Source organism: Crinia signifera, chromosome 2, assembly GCF_055691185.1.
Source record: "Crinia signifera chromosome 2, ASM5569118v1, whole genome shotgun sequence".
Lineage (NCBI taxonomy): Eukaryota > Metazoa > Chordata > Amphibia > Anura > Myobatrachidae > Crinia > Crinia signifera.
The window spans coordinates 371,762,349-371,777,489 of record NC_139218.1 but is presented as its reverse complement, the minus strand read 5'-3'; the positions used below and the strand labels follow the sequence as shown (position 1 = coordinate 371,777,489).

Here is a 15,141-nt window from a genome sequence, read left to right as displayed (position 1 = left end):
GTCCCGGGTCCCCTGTATACTTCACATTTTTCACACATGTAAAAAGTGTCTACATTTATCGAGGAGCCTTTTCAGATTTACCCCTGCGACAAACCAAGGGAATAATTTAGCACGGATCACTTAGTTGAGAAAAAGCAGTTGCCCGCCCAGAAAGAAAGAATAACCGCTCCTTTCAAAATTTTGATGCATTTACAGATTCATTTTCAAAAACCTGGAACATTAAAGATGACTTTCCTTCTGAGTAAGTGTAAGGTTTCCATACATTTTCTAAAGAAGTAGGCTCGAAGTGGTCATCCCGAACTTCAGAGCCCCCCCCCCCCCCCAGGCACGCCTGTATTTTGGCAGACACAGCCAGAAATCACCTTGTTTCGGCCCCTCAACACTGGCTTGCTGTCAATCACACTGCGATTGCTGTGCATATGGATATTTGTTCGCAATTTGCACATGGACAATGCGCTGTCATTCAATAACCGTCCGAATTGCGATTTCTCTAAATAGGGACCCGTGCTGAATTAGGCCCCATGTTTTAAAGCTAGGTGTGCAAATGCGTTTATTTGCATGCAGAGAATATACTGGCTGCTTTTACATGTCATGTTAACTGTAACACCTATTCTACAGCGGTTTCTAAAGGATATGCAAACATGGTGAAAACATATAAACTCCACACACATTGGGCCTGTTGGAATTAGAACCCAAGGGGGTAAATTTACTAAGATGGGAGTTCTATTTCACATGGGATGTTGCTATCATCAAAATCTACTTTATTATTATTTACTTATTTATTTACCACTTTCTAGAAGATAACAGATCTCAAGTTCCCATGTGACATAGAACTCCCATCCTTGTAAATTTCCCCCAAGGCCTTGTTGAAGTGTACAAATAAAGACACGCTTTGTTTTTAGAAATAATGAGTTTATCTGCACTATCTGCAGTGCACCCACGGCACGGAAAGGCAGGTTCCGGATAGGTATTACCCAGTACTCTGTAGGGGCCCAAGAGGATTTGCATCTAGCCATCAGCTCCACCTCTCTATAAATAACGTTGTCTGGCCATCAGCTCCGCCTCTCTATAAATAACATTGTCTGGCCATCAGCTCTGCCTCTCTATAAATAACATTGTCTGGCCATCAGCTCCGCCTCTCTATAAATAACATTGTCTGGCCATCAGCTCCGCCTCTCTATAAATAACATTGTCTGGCCATCAGCTCCGCCTCTCTATAAATAACATTGTCTGGCCATCAGCTCCGCCTCTCTATAAATAACATTGTCTGGCCATCAGCTCCACCTCTCTATAAATAACATTGTCTGGCCATCAGCTCCGCCTCTCTATAAATAACATTGTCTGGCCATCAGCACCGCCTCTCTATAAATAACATTGTCTGGCCATCAGCTCCGCCTCTCTATAAATAACATTGTCTGGCCATCAGCTCGGCCTCTCTATAAATAACATTGTCTAGCCATCAGCTCCTTCTCTCTATAAATAACATTGTCTGGTCATCCGATCCGCCTCTATAAGTAACAGTGGCATGCCATCAACTCCGCCTCCTCTAAATAACATTGTCTTGTCATCAACCCCACTATTCTAAGACAGTGGCATGCCAACAGCTCCATCTCTTTGCAAGGGACAGTGGCATGCCATCAGCCGCGCCTCTCTGACAGTGTCTCGTCATCTGCTCTGCCGCTCTGTAAGTAACAGTGGTGTGCTATAAGCTCTGCCTCTCTATAAGTAACAGTGACATTCTATAAGCTCTGCGCCTCTATAAGTAACAGTGGCATTGTGTAAGCTCTGCCTCTTTATAAGTAACAGTGGCATGACATCTGCTCTGCCTCTCTATAACAGATTCTTGTCATCCGCTTTCCCCTCTCTATAAGTAACAGTGGCATGTCATCCGCTCTGCCTCTCTATAACAGCATATTGTAATCTGCTCTGCCTCTCTATAAGTAACAGCAGCATGTCATATGCTCTGCCTCTCTATAACAGCATATTGTCACCTGCTCTGCCTCTCTATAAGTAACATCGGCATGTCGTCTGCTCTGCCTCTCTAGAAGTAACAGGGGCATGTCATCAGCTCTGCCTCTCTATAACAGCATATTGTCATCTGCTCTGCCTCTCTATAAGTAACAGCGGCATGTTGTCTGCTCTGCCTCTCTATAAGTAACAGCGGCATGTCATCTGCTCTGCCTCTCTATAAGTAACAGCGGCATGTCATCCGCTCTGCCTCTCTATAACAGCATATTGTCATCTGCTCTGCCTCTCTATAAGTAACAGCGGCATGTCATCTGCTCTGCCTCTCTATAAGTAACAGTGGCATGACCTCTGCTCTGCCTCTCTATAACAGATTCTTGTCATCCGCTTTCCCTCTCTATAAGTAACAGTGGCATGTCATCCGCTCTGTCTCTCTATAACAGTGGAGTCATCCGCTCTGCCTCTCTATAACAGCATATTGTCATCTGCTCTGCTTCTCTATAAGTAACAGTGGCATGACATCTGCTCTGCCTCTCTATAAGTAACAGTGCTGTTCAGTCTGTAAGAAAGCGTTACACATACAAAACGGTGTATTTGTATTTTTGCCTTTTGCTACATCATTGTTCATCACTATTTTCCTCACTGCTTATTCTCTTGGAAGCATTTCTATCCATTATAGCGTACGCTCTCATGCTATACAGCACCAGCTTGCAGCCGCACCTTTATGCAGCGTTATGAATTTTTATTAGTGATAAATGCAAAAGATTTAACATGAAAAGTTTCCGGCGGCAGAAATTCCATTTCCTATGCTGCAGGAGTCATCTGCAATATGAATTAAAATTTCCATTTAAGTGAGTAAATTATTTAAAAGTAGGACACATATTGTGCAACCTTTTCTGGATCAAAAGCTCCTCCTGACTTTTCCACTCAGGTTTTATAACATTTGTATTAGTCAGCATCACCATGGAACATAGGGAATGTGCTAAACCCTTAGAAAGGAGCAATTGCTCTGGTGACAACACTTTACGCACGAGGTTAAGTACAGCCACATACAGTACAGAATGATCGTTAACATTTGAATTCATTTTTGAAAATGCAAATCGTTTCTGCCGGAACGGTCTTAACCACTGGTGACTTGGAACGGGTGTAATGATGCTGTACTATCAGATTCTATCTAAAATCTTCTAGAAGGTGCTAAATAACAAGTAGAATCAAATTGGTTGCTATGGGCCTAGTAGATTTACCCCTACTGTATGTGTCTGTGTCAACATTTATAGGAAAGACCATTCCTGCATTGTGTTCCATATGTGTGGGAAGAGAAATCTGGTACCCTGTATACAGCCTCTGTGCAGGACCCTCCTCTCTCTGCATCACAGACACTTTACCAGTGTGCGCAGGTCTCCAGAAACTTGGCGGCGGCACCATTTTTGCAAGGCTGCCCTGCGATTTAATAGATTTACAATCACATCGTAAAAAATTTGAATTCTTTGATTCATAGCAAAGTGCTCACATCCATAGTGTGGCCCCCTGGCTGTACAGCCTAGCTGCAAAGGCAGGTGCTGGGCCAACCTGTTTTAAGCTGCAGCGGCTGTGTGTGATGTCATGAAGCCACCGTGGTCTGCCCCACCTTCCACGCTGTGTTGACGCTCTGCAAACACCCTGTTGTTGCCCTGCGCAGGCCCTTAGGCTGCGGAAATATTTTCCAAAATACAGCCGCACTTTTAGGGCTTCAGCATATGGGGGTGGGGTCCATTAACAATATAGTTGGTTCCCAACCTCGGTCCTCCAGAACCCCTAACAGTTCACATTTCCCGGTTCTCCACACAGAATTGCAAATGAAATAATTAGCTCCACCTGTGGATGTTATTAAATGTGTCCGTGAATAATACGTACACTTGTGCACCTGCAGGGTGACCTGGAAAACATGGATTGTTCAGGATACTTGAGGACCGAGGTTGGAAACTACTCATATAGTGCGTACACCCTAGATGAGTTGCAAAATATGCAATGGATTCAACAATGTCACTTGAACTCCCGGACAAACGATATAGAGGCTGATTCAGACTTTTTTTACGCTCCCAAAAAAACGGGTGGTTACCACCCCCAATCATCGGTATTAGGATAGAGCGTACATACTGGGTGATCAGAACCCGTCATTATCGTCTGCAACTTTTAAAAAGTCCTCTAATGTGTACCCATGTGTACAGTCAAATCACTTTTTATTTTAGGATAGGACTGATGGTGACGCAGCAGGCCTAGTGTTTATTCTAGGATCCTGCAACATTCAAAACCCATGCAGTTCCTCTTTTCTGCCTGGGGTGTTGCTGTCTGCTGTGATGTCTTTATCACGTTGTGGCCTGTATCTCAATACAGGAGAGACTGTTAGAAGCACCAAAGCAGACAGCGACACCCTAAGCCAGGAAGAGGAACTGCACATGTTTTGAAAGTTGCAGGATCCTAGAATAAACACTAGGCCTGCTGCGTGATGCAGCAGGCCTAGTGTTTATTCTAGGATCCTGCATCAGTCCTATCCTAAAATAAAAAGTGATTTGACTGTATTGGGAGCAGAGATAGGGGCAGATGACCTCCTAGCACCTAGGCCACCCTACTTCTGGGCTTCATTTCTCTTAAAAATGTAATGGCAAAATTGACATTCCCTTATATTTAGACACTGAGCTTACTCTGTGAATCATCGCTCTGGCTTGACAGCTATACTGTCCATAATGTGTATGACGTCATGTACCCAGAATGCAATCCACAGCTTTAGCCAACAGCCCTACAAGAAGGAGCCTTCTCTCCACCAATCCGCTTTCTAAGTGTAAAATAAGTGGTGATTACAGGGGAGCAACTAAGAAGATGATTGGTTACGAGAAAAGGCATTTATAGTATACTAGCTAAACCCGCTTGAAGCAAAAGCTTCAAAAGCTAGTCTGCTACTTTGTGAGCTGTAGTTTCACTCGCTGCCAGCAGATGTCCATGCTTCAGTTACACACAGAAAAGTTTTATTGTTCCTCAGTGAGAAAAACAAAATAGCAATCTAGCAAATATGATACCTTTTAATGGCTAACAAAAATAAATGTTGTTAAAATGCAAGCTTTCGAGACTACTTAGGTCTCTTCCTCAGGCATGGTATAAAAAGGTGTGTGAAAAAACACATATATATATACACAGCAGAGTAGGAACAAGATGTGATAGATGGACATTCTTAAGATCAAAACAAAACAAAATAACAGAATGAGCGTGTAAATTGAGTCCTTAATTAGTTTGTAGATAAGTAGTGTGAAAGTTTTATTGTCTCTAAGTTGATGACAGACCAGAGTTAGAGCTCCGATGCCCTCACTCTCTCTGGGCCAGATTCCTCAGATGTTGTAGTGGGCCATAAATCCCTCGGATAGATTCAGTCCTGTGTTAAGGGTGTCAAACGTTGTCATTAATTTGTATTCCCAGACCCTCCTGTCCCTTTGTGATTTGAAATTTCCTTTTAGTATAATCACTTTCATATGATCCTGATTGTGTCCTGGGCTGCAGAAATGTTTGGCCACAGGAAAGTGTGTCTTTTTTTCCTTTATAGTGTGGCGATGGGACCTCATCCTTGCCTTAAGTTTTTGTCCTGTTTCTCCAACATACAGACCCCCAATAGGACATTTGGTGCACATAATCAGGTACACTACATTGGTAGTAGAACATGTGAATGTCCCTGGGATCTTATAGTCCTGTTGTGTGTTGGGGATCCGTACACTGTCTGTAGTGAGGATATGGGCACAGGTTTTGCAGCTCCTTACATTGCAGGGATAGGTTCCTCTTTGTGTAATGGATGGCAGTGAACTTCGGATTATAATATTTTTCAGGTTTGCAGGTTGTCGGTAACATAGTAGTGGAGGGTCTGGGAATATTGTTTTCAGGCGGTCATCTTTGTGTATGATGTGATGTAGTTTTTTTGCAGTTTTTCTTAGCACCTCAAGTTGTGGGTTGTAGGTGACTACCAGAGGTACACGGTTGTTTCTTTCTCTTTCTTTATATTGGAGAAGTTGATTTCTGGGTATCCTGATGGCTCTGATAATCTGATCGTTGATTGATGTGGGAGGATATCCCTGATTTAAAAAAGTCCCTTTAAGTTGTTTTAAGTGGACATCTCTATCTGCTGGGCTGGAGCAGATGCGATGATATCTGATGGCCTGGCTTACACTAGACATACAGTATATATAAGATTTAAGCTATACGTAGGAGCAGGGAAAGGACAAGGGCAATAAATCACAGAACAGTACCTTACTATGGTTACACATGCACAACAATCTACATGATAAAGCAATTAGGACTCCATGCCATGTGTGGGAGGTTGCTGTGGAGGGGGGTGTATCTTGATCTCCACCACTCTGTGCATTCAGTGGGATTACATGGAAGCTTTATAACTGTAAGGTTGCAGAAGATTTGCATATTAAATGTGATTTGATTATTTACAAGGACTTAGCAGCTGGTTCCAGGTGGGTTGTGTACCCAGACGTGTGTCATCAATAACATTTTATGGTATAAATCTTGCAGTCTTTTATGTATTGCATACTATATTCTTTATTCATTCATCTCTATGTGCAGGAACCAGGAAGTACTGAAGTAAGGATCAAGTCTCTGATTGGTTCTTTGAAGCACATGGTCTATGAGTATGTGTGTCGTTCATTATTCAAGGTAAGTCTTGCTTGGTGTGGCTTAATGTACATATTGATATAAAAGTCGAAGCCTAATCCTACCCGCATCAAAAAAGGGGCGTGGTCTATTTGGAAGTATGCCGCACACCATAGTACCCATTACACATGATGCCGCACACCATAGTACCCATAACACATGATGCTGCATACCATAATACCCATTACACATGATGCCGCACACCATAGTATACATTACACATGATGCCGCACACCATAGTACCCATTACACATTATGCCGCACACCATAGTACCCATTACACATGATGCTGCATACCATAATACCCATTACACATGATGCCGCACACCATAGTATACATTACACATGATGCCGCACACCATAGTACCCATTACACATGATGCTGCATACCATAATACCCATTACACATGATGCCGCACACCATAGTATACATTTCACATGATGCCGCACATCATAGTACCCATTACACATGATGCTGCACATCATAATGCCCCTTACACATGATGCTGCACCCCGTAATGCCCCTTACACATGCCACACATTATGCAATACGTAATACCCCCACATACTGCCACTAGTAGTGTCCCTTAATCAATGCCCCCAAAAGTGCCACTTACTGTAAATTTTTATATGAGGGCCAGCCCAGCCTTCCCTGCTGCTGCGGGTAGAGATGGAGAGCGGTGCAGCTGCTTCTATGGGGAGAGGAGCAGAGCACTCTCCTGCTCCCCTCCTGGTGTCCCTTCCAGCGGACATTTCAAATATTGTGCGCACTATTGTTGCACCATGAATGATGATCCTCGACATTGGGGGAGCACGCCGGCATCACATGTTTAACGGGGGGTGGGCTGCTACTCCTGCTCCTGCAGGAGAGGTGGAAGCTGGGAGGAAAACTGGAGCGGAAGCTGCAGGGGTAGCGCTGCCTTGCTACTCGGCTACACCCCAAGCTAAGGACAGCGGCGGCGCAGCTCTCCTTAGCGCTGCCTTCCAGATATAGCCGCATCGCCGGGCAGCGCTGAGGCTTCCGTTCCAGTGGGAGCAGGAGCCGCACATGATCAGGGGGAGATCCGCATGCGGCTCGAGAGCAGCGGGTTGGCCACCCCTGCCCTAGTGTGTATGAGGCTTTACTCTCTCTCTCTGCACATATTACATTTGCCCCACCTGCAGTGCACATGGTTTTATTCATTTGATAAAGATTTTGCTTTTGCAATCTACTCTTAATAAAGGTCCATACACACTGGAGGATTTTGAGCTGAAAGCAGTTTTGCAGTTTAAGCCGCTTTTAGCTCAAAAGCCAGCCAGTGTGTACGGCTCCCGCATCATCACCGGTCGCCACCGCGTATCTGCAGGGCAGCTGAGAGGTATGTCGGGCCCCGGTAAAATTTTGGGTGTGTGGCCTAATTAGGGAGGCGTGGTCACCTACCATGATTAGGCCACACCCCAAAAATGTTTGGGGGGGGGGGACACTCTAAAGTCCCCCCTCCCTCAGCAGCTGCAGCAGCACACACCCACAGCTGTAGGTGTGTCCTGCTGCTGCCCGGGAGGGACAGAGGGGGGTCGGACCAGGGCCCCGCCGGGCCCCTCCAGCAAGTCTGAGTAATTAGTACCCGCTCCCCCCCCCCCTCTCGGCGGCCCTCCGTATCTGCTGGTGTTACCAGCAGATAAGCGACGTGGTGGATGGCATTCCATAGCCTCCTGCTATGGAATGCCGTCCACCCCCTGGAAAATCGATTGGTCTGGCGAAAATCCCTCAGTGTGTATGCACTGAGCAATTTTCAGCCCAGCGATTTTTCCCCATTATCGCTGTGCATACACGCCCAGTGTGAACGCACCTTCAGGCCCGGAAAGAGGTTATGTTGCCCATAGCAACCAATCTAGATTAAGTCTATGATTTTTATTCATGCAATAGAGCAGCGGTTCTCAAACTGTGGGTCCTGACCCCAAAGTGGGTCCCGACCTTCTCAGCATTGGGTCACGACTCCATGTTGCTGACCATCAGGCTGATGACTTTTCTAATCTCAGTCAGTGATTCAAGGAGTCTGAAACATCTGTTGAACTGTCTGTTATTTTAGACTCCTCCCATCATTTTGTGGCTCCACAATGCTGTGATGTACTGTATGTGCTGTTTGCCGAATACACATGTGATGTGATGACCTTCTGCAGTAACTTGCTGGAGTCCTGTAATTATTTTTATTGTCTAATGAGGTCCCAGAGCAAAATAGTTTGAGGACCCCTGCAATAGAGAAATGACAGAATGTGATTGGTTGCTATGGGAAACATCACCTCCGTTCATTTTTTTGAAGCTTTAGTAAATTTACACCTAAGTGTTGCTTCATTACAGAACTGGAAGTAGATTCTCCTGTCTTTAGTGTCTGAGAAAATCGCTGTCCTTTATATCTTCCAGCCACAGACGTAAACACTTAGCCCCCTCTATTACTGAACGCAGCGGTGCTTCATACTTTCTACGCTGTGGCTTTTTTTTTGTACTCGTTTTTGAGCTCAAAACATATTTCTGTCTCTTTCAGTGCGGAAAATAATTCTCGGTTTGTTTATTTCATTCCTTTGCACCACACTGGGACTGGGGATAAGATTTATTTGTTGTAAATTCCTGTCAGCATTTACACTCCAGAGCGCACCCGGGAGGTGTCCCCCGCTTACCGCCAGGGAGTTCCAGCGGGGAGTTCTCGCTACCACTCCTCTCCATAGGATTGTGCAACGCTATATATATAATACTATGAATAAAAAGCTGTTCAGCAAGAGCAAGCGTGTCCTTTCCTGAGCAAGGGTATCTGCAAGCCCCACTGCCAGCCGGAAACATCCGCATTACTTTGCATTCACAGTCCCCAGCATTATATTTAAAATTAATTGCGAATTATGTTTCTTTTGCATGTGTAATTAGATGATAAAGCAGATGTCAAAGCTTAATAGAAACGAAATGGGTGCATTTTAATTTTCATTAGTTGTACACTTTAGCAAATTATTTATTTTCAATGTGGATTGGTCCTGATTATACCGTAGCTCACCAGGGTACGTATTTCCCCTGTCACTGCCGTCCAAGGTGACATTAAGGTCCATTTACCTCAGGAATCGCAGAGCTCAGCGTTTATAACGTATGTGTGCTATTTGCCAACCACTATATCATACCGGCATTGGTTACTCCGACAAGCCAATGGGAATGTTAACATTTAATGTGCAATCCCTTCTTGCCTGGAGCTTATTAATGTGTTACATCGGGAGTCCCATTATATCCATCTATTAAGCTTTACTCAGTTCCTGGTACAATAAATAATGGGGGACATAGGTATTTGTGCTTTAATTACCGTACTTGTTTCCTGAGGTGTAAAAGGGAAACGGCTTAGGCTGGGATGGTGTCTGAGCAAGTTGCTAGTACTTGAAACTAAGCGGTTTGTAATACAGTATGTACTAGTGTTATAGGGAATTGATTAGGTGATGCTTGAGTCATTTTTGTCAATACCTTCTATTGTCTGACAACGATCAAAATGATTTGTTGCCTTCTAGTTTCCTCAATGAACATAGCATGCTAAGGATTTGCTTTTCCAGTCAGCAGTATCCTCTGACCAGGTGTCCGCCCTTCTTATGTACAGCAGGGACTGTTTCATAAGGAGCATAGAACTTTAAGGAGGGAGGATGAGGAGGAGGGACGCTGGTGTTTGCGTTAAAAAAAATGTGGCGGCATGGCCTAGCGAAAAGGGGTGTGGCCTATGCTTTCGACACTCTGACTAGGACACACCCCTGGTTTTACTGCTGTAAGTGCATGAATAGATGCTGTGCACTCACGGGTTACGTGGGGACTCCCAACTCCCCCCTTGTCGCGGGTTATCGCAGGCCGTGGGAACGTCTCCAAAAAACGGGACGTTCCCACGGAACGCGGGACAGTTGGGAGGTATGCATAGAGTAGGGTCTGATTCAGACCGGGTCGCTGCTATGCGAATTTGCAGAGCCCTGTGATCAGATAGCCATCTCCCAGACAGAGTGAAATACCGCCTTGTTCAGGTCTGCGAAGGACTTGCCAATGTATTGCTGCTCAGCCGAGTGCAAACCACTGACCGATTTTTACATTGTGTGCAGTCACCTGACTCTTCCACAGGCTGATCAAGGCCAGGGCTGACGTCACACATCCTTCTCCAAAATGCCGGGGCATGTCTACATTTGTTTTTTTGGCACACCCAGAAAATTGCCTGTTACATAGTTACATAGTAGGTAAGGCTGAAAAAAGACTTGCGTCCATCTAGTTCAACCTGGTATAGATATCCATTGCTGATTTGGTAGGTTCTGGTATTTTACAGACAAATTATATTTCTTATTTGTACCCATGGATGTTTTTCTCCAGTAAATGTTTGTCCAACTTTTCCTTGAACGCATTTAATGAGCCAGCCGTTACCACCTCTCTGGGAAGAGAGTTCCAGAGTTTGACTGTTCTGACCGTAAAGAAATTCTTTCTACTAGCTGAATGAAATCTTTTTTCTTCTAATCTATACTCATGCCCTTGCGTCCTAGATTCCTTTCTAGTAGAAAAGAGGGTGCGTGACAGTTCCTTATATTGGCCCTTGATGTTGCCGGCCACACCAAAATCCCGGATCCGACTCGGTATTTGGAGCACGGTTCCAAGCCGGGTCGGATCCGGGATTTTGGTCTGTTTACACTGTGATGCCGACCCGCAGTGTATATAGGGTCGGCACTTGGAGATGACATCATCTCCAAACACTGGGACCAGCGATCGCCGCACTGGGCCCCTGACCGCCGTGGTGGAGGTAAGCTCAGCACCAAGGTAAGCTGCTGGACTGCCCCAGCCCTCGTCTGTGATGGGTGCCACAGAAAGGCATCCATTCACCTCTGCCCAGCCTCTGTTGCTGTCTGCACAGTACAGCAGACCGCAGCGGAGGCTGTGTGTTCTCCCCCGCCCAACCTCCGTGTTGACCGCAGGACACTGCTGTCCGGAGGTTGGGCTTCCCTCATTGTTGTAAACAGGAGCCGGGTCGAATTCGACCCAGCATACCCATTTACACTGCCCCCTACCCAGGTCCTGCCTGTGTTCTACCCTGGTCAGGACCTGGGTAGAAGTCCAGTGTAAATGGACACAGCTTAACTCTCTACAACGTAAAAGGGGTATAACTCTCTACAACGTAAAAGGGGTATAACTCTCTACAACGTAAAAAGGGTATAACTCTACAACGTAAAAGGGGTATAACTCTCTACAACGTAAAAGGGGTATAACTCTCTACAACGTAAAGGGGGTATAACTCTCTACAACGTAAAAGGGGTATAACTCTCTACAACGTAAAAAGGGTATAACTCTACAACGTAAAAGGGGTATAACTCTCTACAACGTAAAAGGGTTATAACTCTCTACAACGTAAAAGGGGTATAACTCTCTACAACGTAAAAGGGGTATAACTCTCTACAACGTAAAAAGGGTATAACTCTCTACAACGTAAAAGGGTTATAACTCTCTACAACGTAAAAGGGTTATAACTCTCTACAACGTAAAAGGGGTATAACTCTCTACAATGTAAAAGGGGTATAACTCTATACAACGTAAAAGGGGTATAACTCTCTACAACGTAAAAGGGCTATAACTCGGTACAATGTAAAAGGGGTATAACTCACTACAACGTAAAAGGGGTATAACTCACTACAACGTAAAAGGGGTATAACTCACTACAACGTAAAAGGGGTAAAACTCACTACAACGTAAAAGGGGTAAAACTCACTACAACGTAAAAGGGTTATAACTCACTACAACATAAAAGGGTTATAACTCCCTACAACAAAACTGTTGCATAGTGTGACATAGGGATATGGAGTGTATGCAAGCCTTGCGACAACTCTGTTACTACTATCTAACTTTTTCATTAATATGGAAACAGAAGAGAATATCCACCTATTATACTGCTCTGTTTCCATATGTTAATTTGATGTGCTTGGTGACACATTTTGGTGACACATTTTGTATTATGGCACATAAGTGCCGCTTACCGACATGCTCATTGCTAAGGGGGTTCTTTCTCAATGCCGAGAGTTGCATGATCGATTCCAGGGGCTTTCTGATTGATGCCAGGGTCATCATACTTGATGCCAAGGGGGTTTAATGCCCGTTGCCAAGGGGGTTTACATGCTCCTTGCCAGGGGAAGCAGTCTGACAGCCAGGCAGAGAGGGGTGTGTTGTATGGCTGTCTAAAGAGCGGGTGGGTCCACAGTGACTGCAGTGACCTAGTGTGACAGCCGAGCAGAAGCGGTACAGAGGAACTAAAACAGGCAAGGATTCCGACTGTCGGGACGCTCCATCAGTTGGAATCTTGCATTGAATAACCCCCAAGTATTAAAGCATCAGTGACCTCTGGGGCTCAGTGTAGCTGCACAGATCCTCCTAGCCCACATTACATTCCCACTGCTATTGTTACACATGAATATGGGTCAGACCAATACTACAATGGGAAACATTCACATTAGTAAGTAAAAACACAGCAGACATTGATTGACTTTTTTATTGTTGAAACAACATATACGATAGATAGATAGATAGATAGATAGATAGATAGATAGATAGATAGATAGATATTTCTGTATGTGTGTGTATATTTTTATTATTATTATTAAGACACATACAAGAGATTAATTTGAGAGATACATCTAAAGGGATACATCACTGTATGATACATCACTGTATGATACATCAATGTAAAATACAAGTGAGAGATACATTACTGTAAAAGACAGAAAAGAGAGTGAAATGAGATATAGAGCACTGTAAGATACATCAATGTAAAATACAGATGAGACCTACATCACTGTAAGAAACATTTGAGAGATGAGATGTAAAATACCGAAAGATACAACTGAATGTTAAAAATGTGAAATACCGAAAGATACAACTGAAAGTTACAAATGTGAAATACAGAAGGATACATATGTGAAATACCGAAAGATACAACTGAAAGTTACAAATGTGAAATATCGAAAGATACAACTGAAAGTTACAAATGTGAAATACCGAAAGATACAACTGAAAGTTACAAATGTGAAATACCAAAAGATACAACTGAAAGTTACAAATGTGAAATATCGAAAGATACAACTGAAAGTTACAAATGTGAAATACCGAAAGATACAACTGAAAGTTACAAATGTGAAATACCAAAAGATACAACTGAAAGTTACAAATGTGAAATACCGAAAGATACAACTGAAAGTTACAAATGTGAAATACCAAAAGATACAACTGAAAGTTACAAATGTGAAATATCGAAAGATACAACTGAAAGTTACAAATGTGAAATACCGAAAGATACAACTGAAAGTTACAAATGTGAAATACCAAAAGATACAACTGAAAGTTACAAATGTGAAATACCGAAAGATACAAACTGAAAGATAGAAATGTGAAATACATAACTTTAAAATACAAGACTCTGAGAGTCTGATGCCCAGTTTTATATTAAATGCAGAGGCCTCCTGTGTGATTACAGTAATTAACTCTGCTCCAAAGCAGAGAGCAGCATCTCCTGTGCCCCGGATAATGGCCGTAACATATAAATAAGGACTTCTTTTGTACATGTGGCTTTTCATATGTATTTGCAACCAGACTGGGTAACGTTCAAATGCTTTTCTGAGAAATGGGTTCAGTTATGGACCATCAAGGGGCATCTGTCTTCTAGTATTGTGCTTTTTGGTGTTCGAAGAAATCCAGTAAAAGCCGTACAGTATATGGGGCTAATTCAGCTTCAGTCGCTGGATTTGGGTTCATCTGTGCATTCGCGCACGTGGTAGAACGCATGCGCGAGCCTGAAAGTGCGATTGTGTTCTGGAAAATTTACCGCACTGGGGGCTGGCGACGTGGTGTTTTTCGGGGAAGAGGGTGCAGACCAGTGTAAGGAGTTGTAGTTTCATGATTACTTGCAAAACTGCTGACTATTGTTATTATTATAAATAGTTTTTTATATAGCGCACACATATAGTTGAACATTCACATCAGTCCCTGCCCCAGTGGAGCTTACAATCCATATTCCCTACCACATGTACACGCACACACAGACATTCTAGGGTTAATTTTGTTGGAAGCCAATTAACCTACCTGTATATTTTTGGGTTGTGGGAGGAAACCGGAGTACCCGGAGGAAACCCACGCAAACACAGAGAGAATATACAAACTCTGCACAGTTAGGGCCATGGTGGGTTTCAAACCTATGACCTCAGTGCTATGAGGCAGGAATGCTAACCATTACATCATCCGTGCTGCCCTAGTGATGATTGGTGGACCACACCAGGAACTATCTGGCTACATGCCTGACCTGATCATTACTCTGGGGTTGTAGGCACTGCCGCTGCCGATAGCCTGGCATTTCCTTTGTTCCTTCCTAGGAGAGGATCGGGGAAGTGCAGGGGATGCAGCTGCTATGGGGCCCGAGCTTGTCTGTAAGGCCCGCTGCTCCCCCTGCAACCAAGTACACTGTCTCAACCTCATCCTGCCCCCCCGACACCTAG

General features: G+C 44.0%; 1 protein-coding gene across 3 annotated transcripts in view; it reads left to right on the top strand.

Annotated features, from left to right (window-relative positions):
- The window catches only part of DYNC2H1 (dynein cytoplasmic 2 heavy chain 1), a 324,861-nt gene that overhangs the window by 144,481 nt on the left and 165,239 nt on the right, over positions 1-15,141 (top strand). For all 3 annotated transcript variants that reach the window (XM_083170072.1, XM_083170071.1, XM_083170070.1), the window contains one exon: positions 6,556-6,645. In XM_083170072.1, the coding sequence (XP_083026198.1) occupies positions 6,556-6,645 (90 nt within the window). The remainder of the gene's footprint in view (positions 1-6,555; positions 6,646-15,141) is intronic.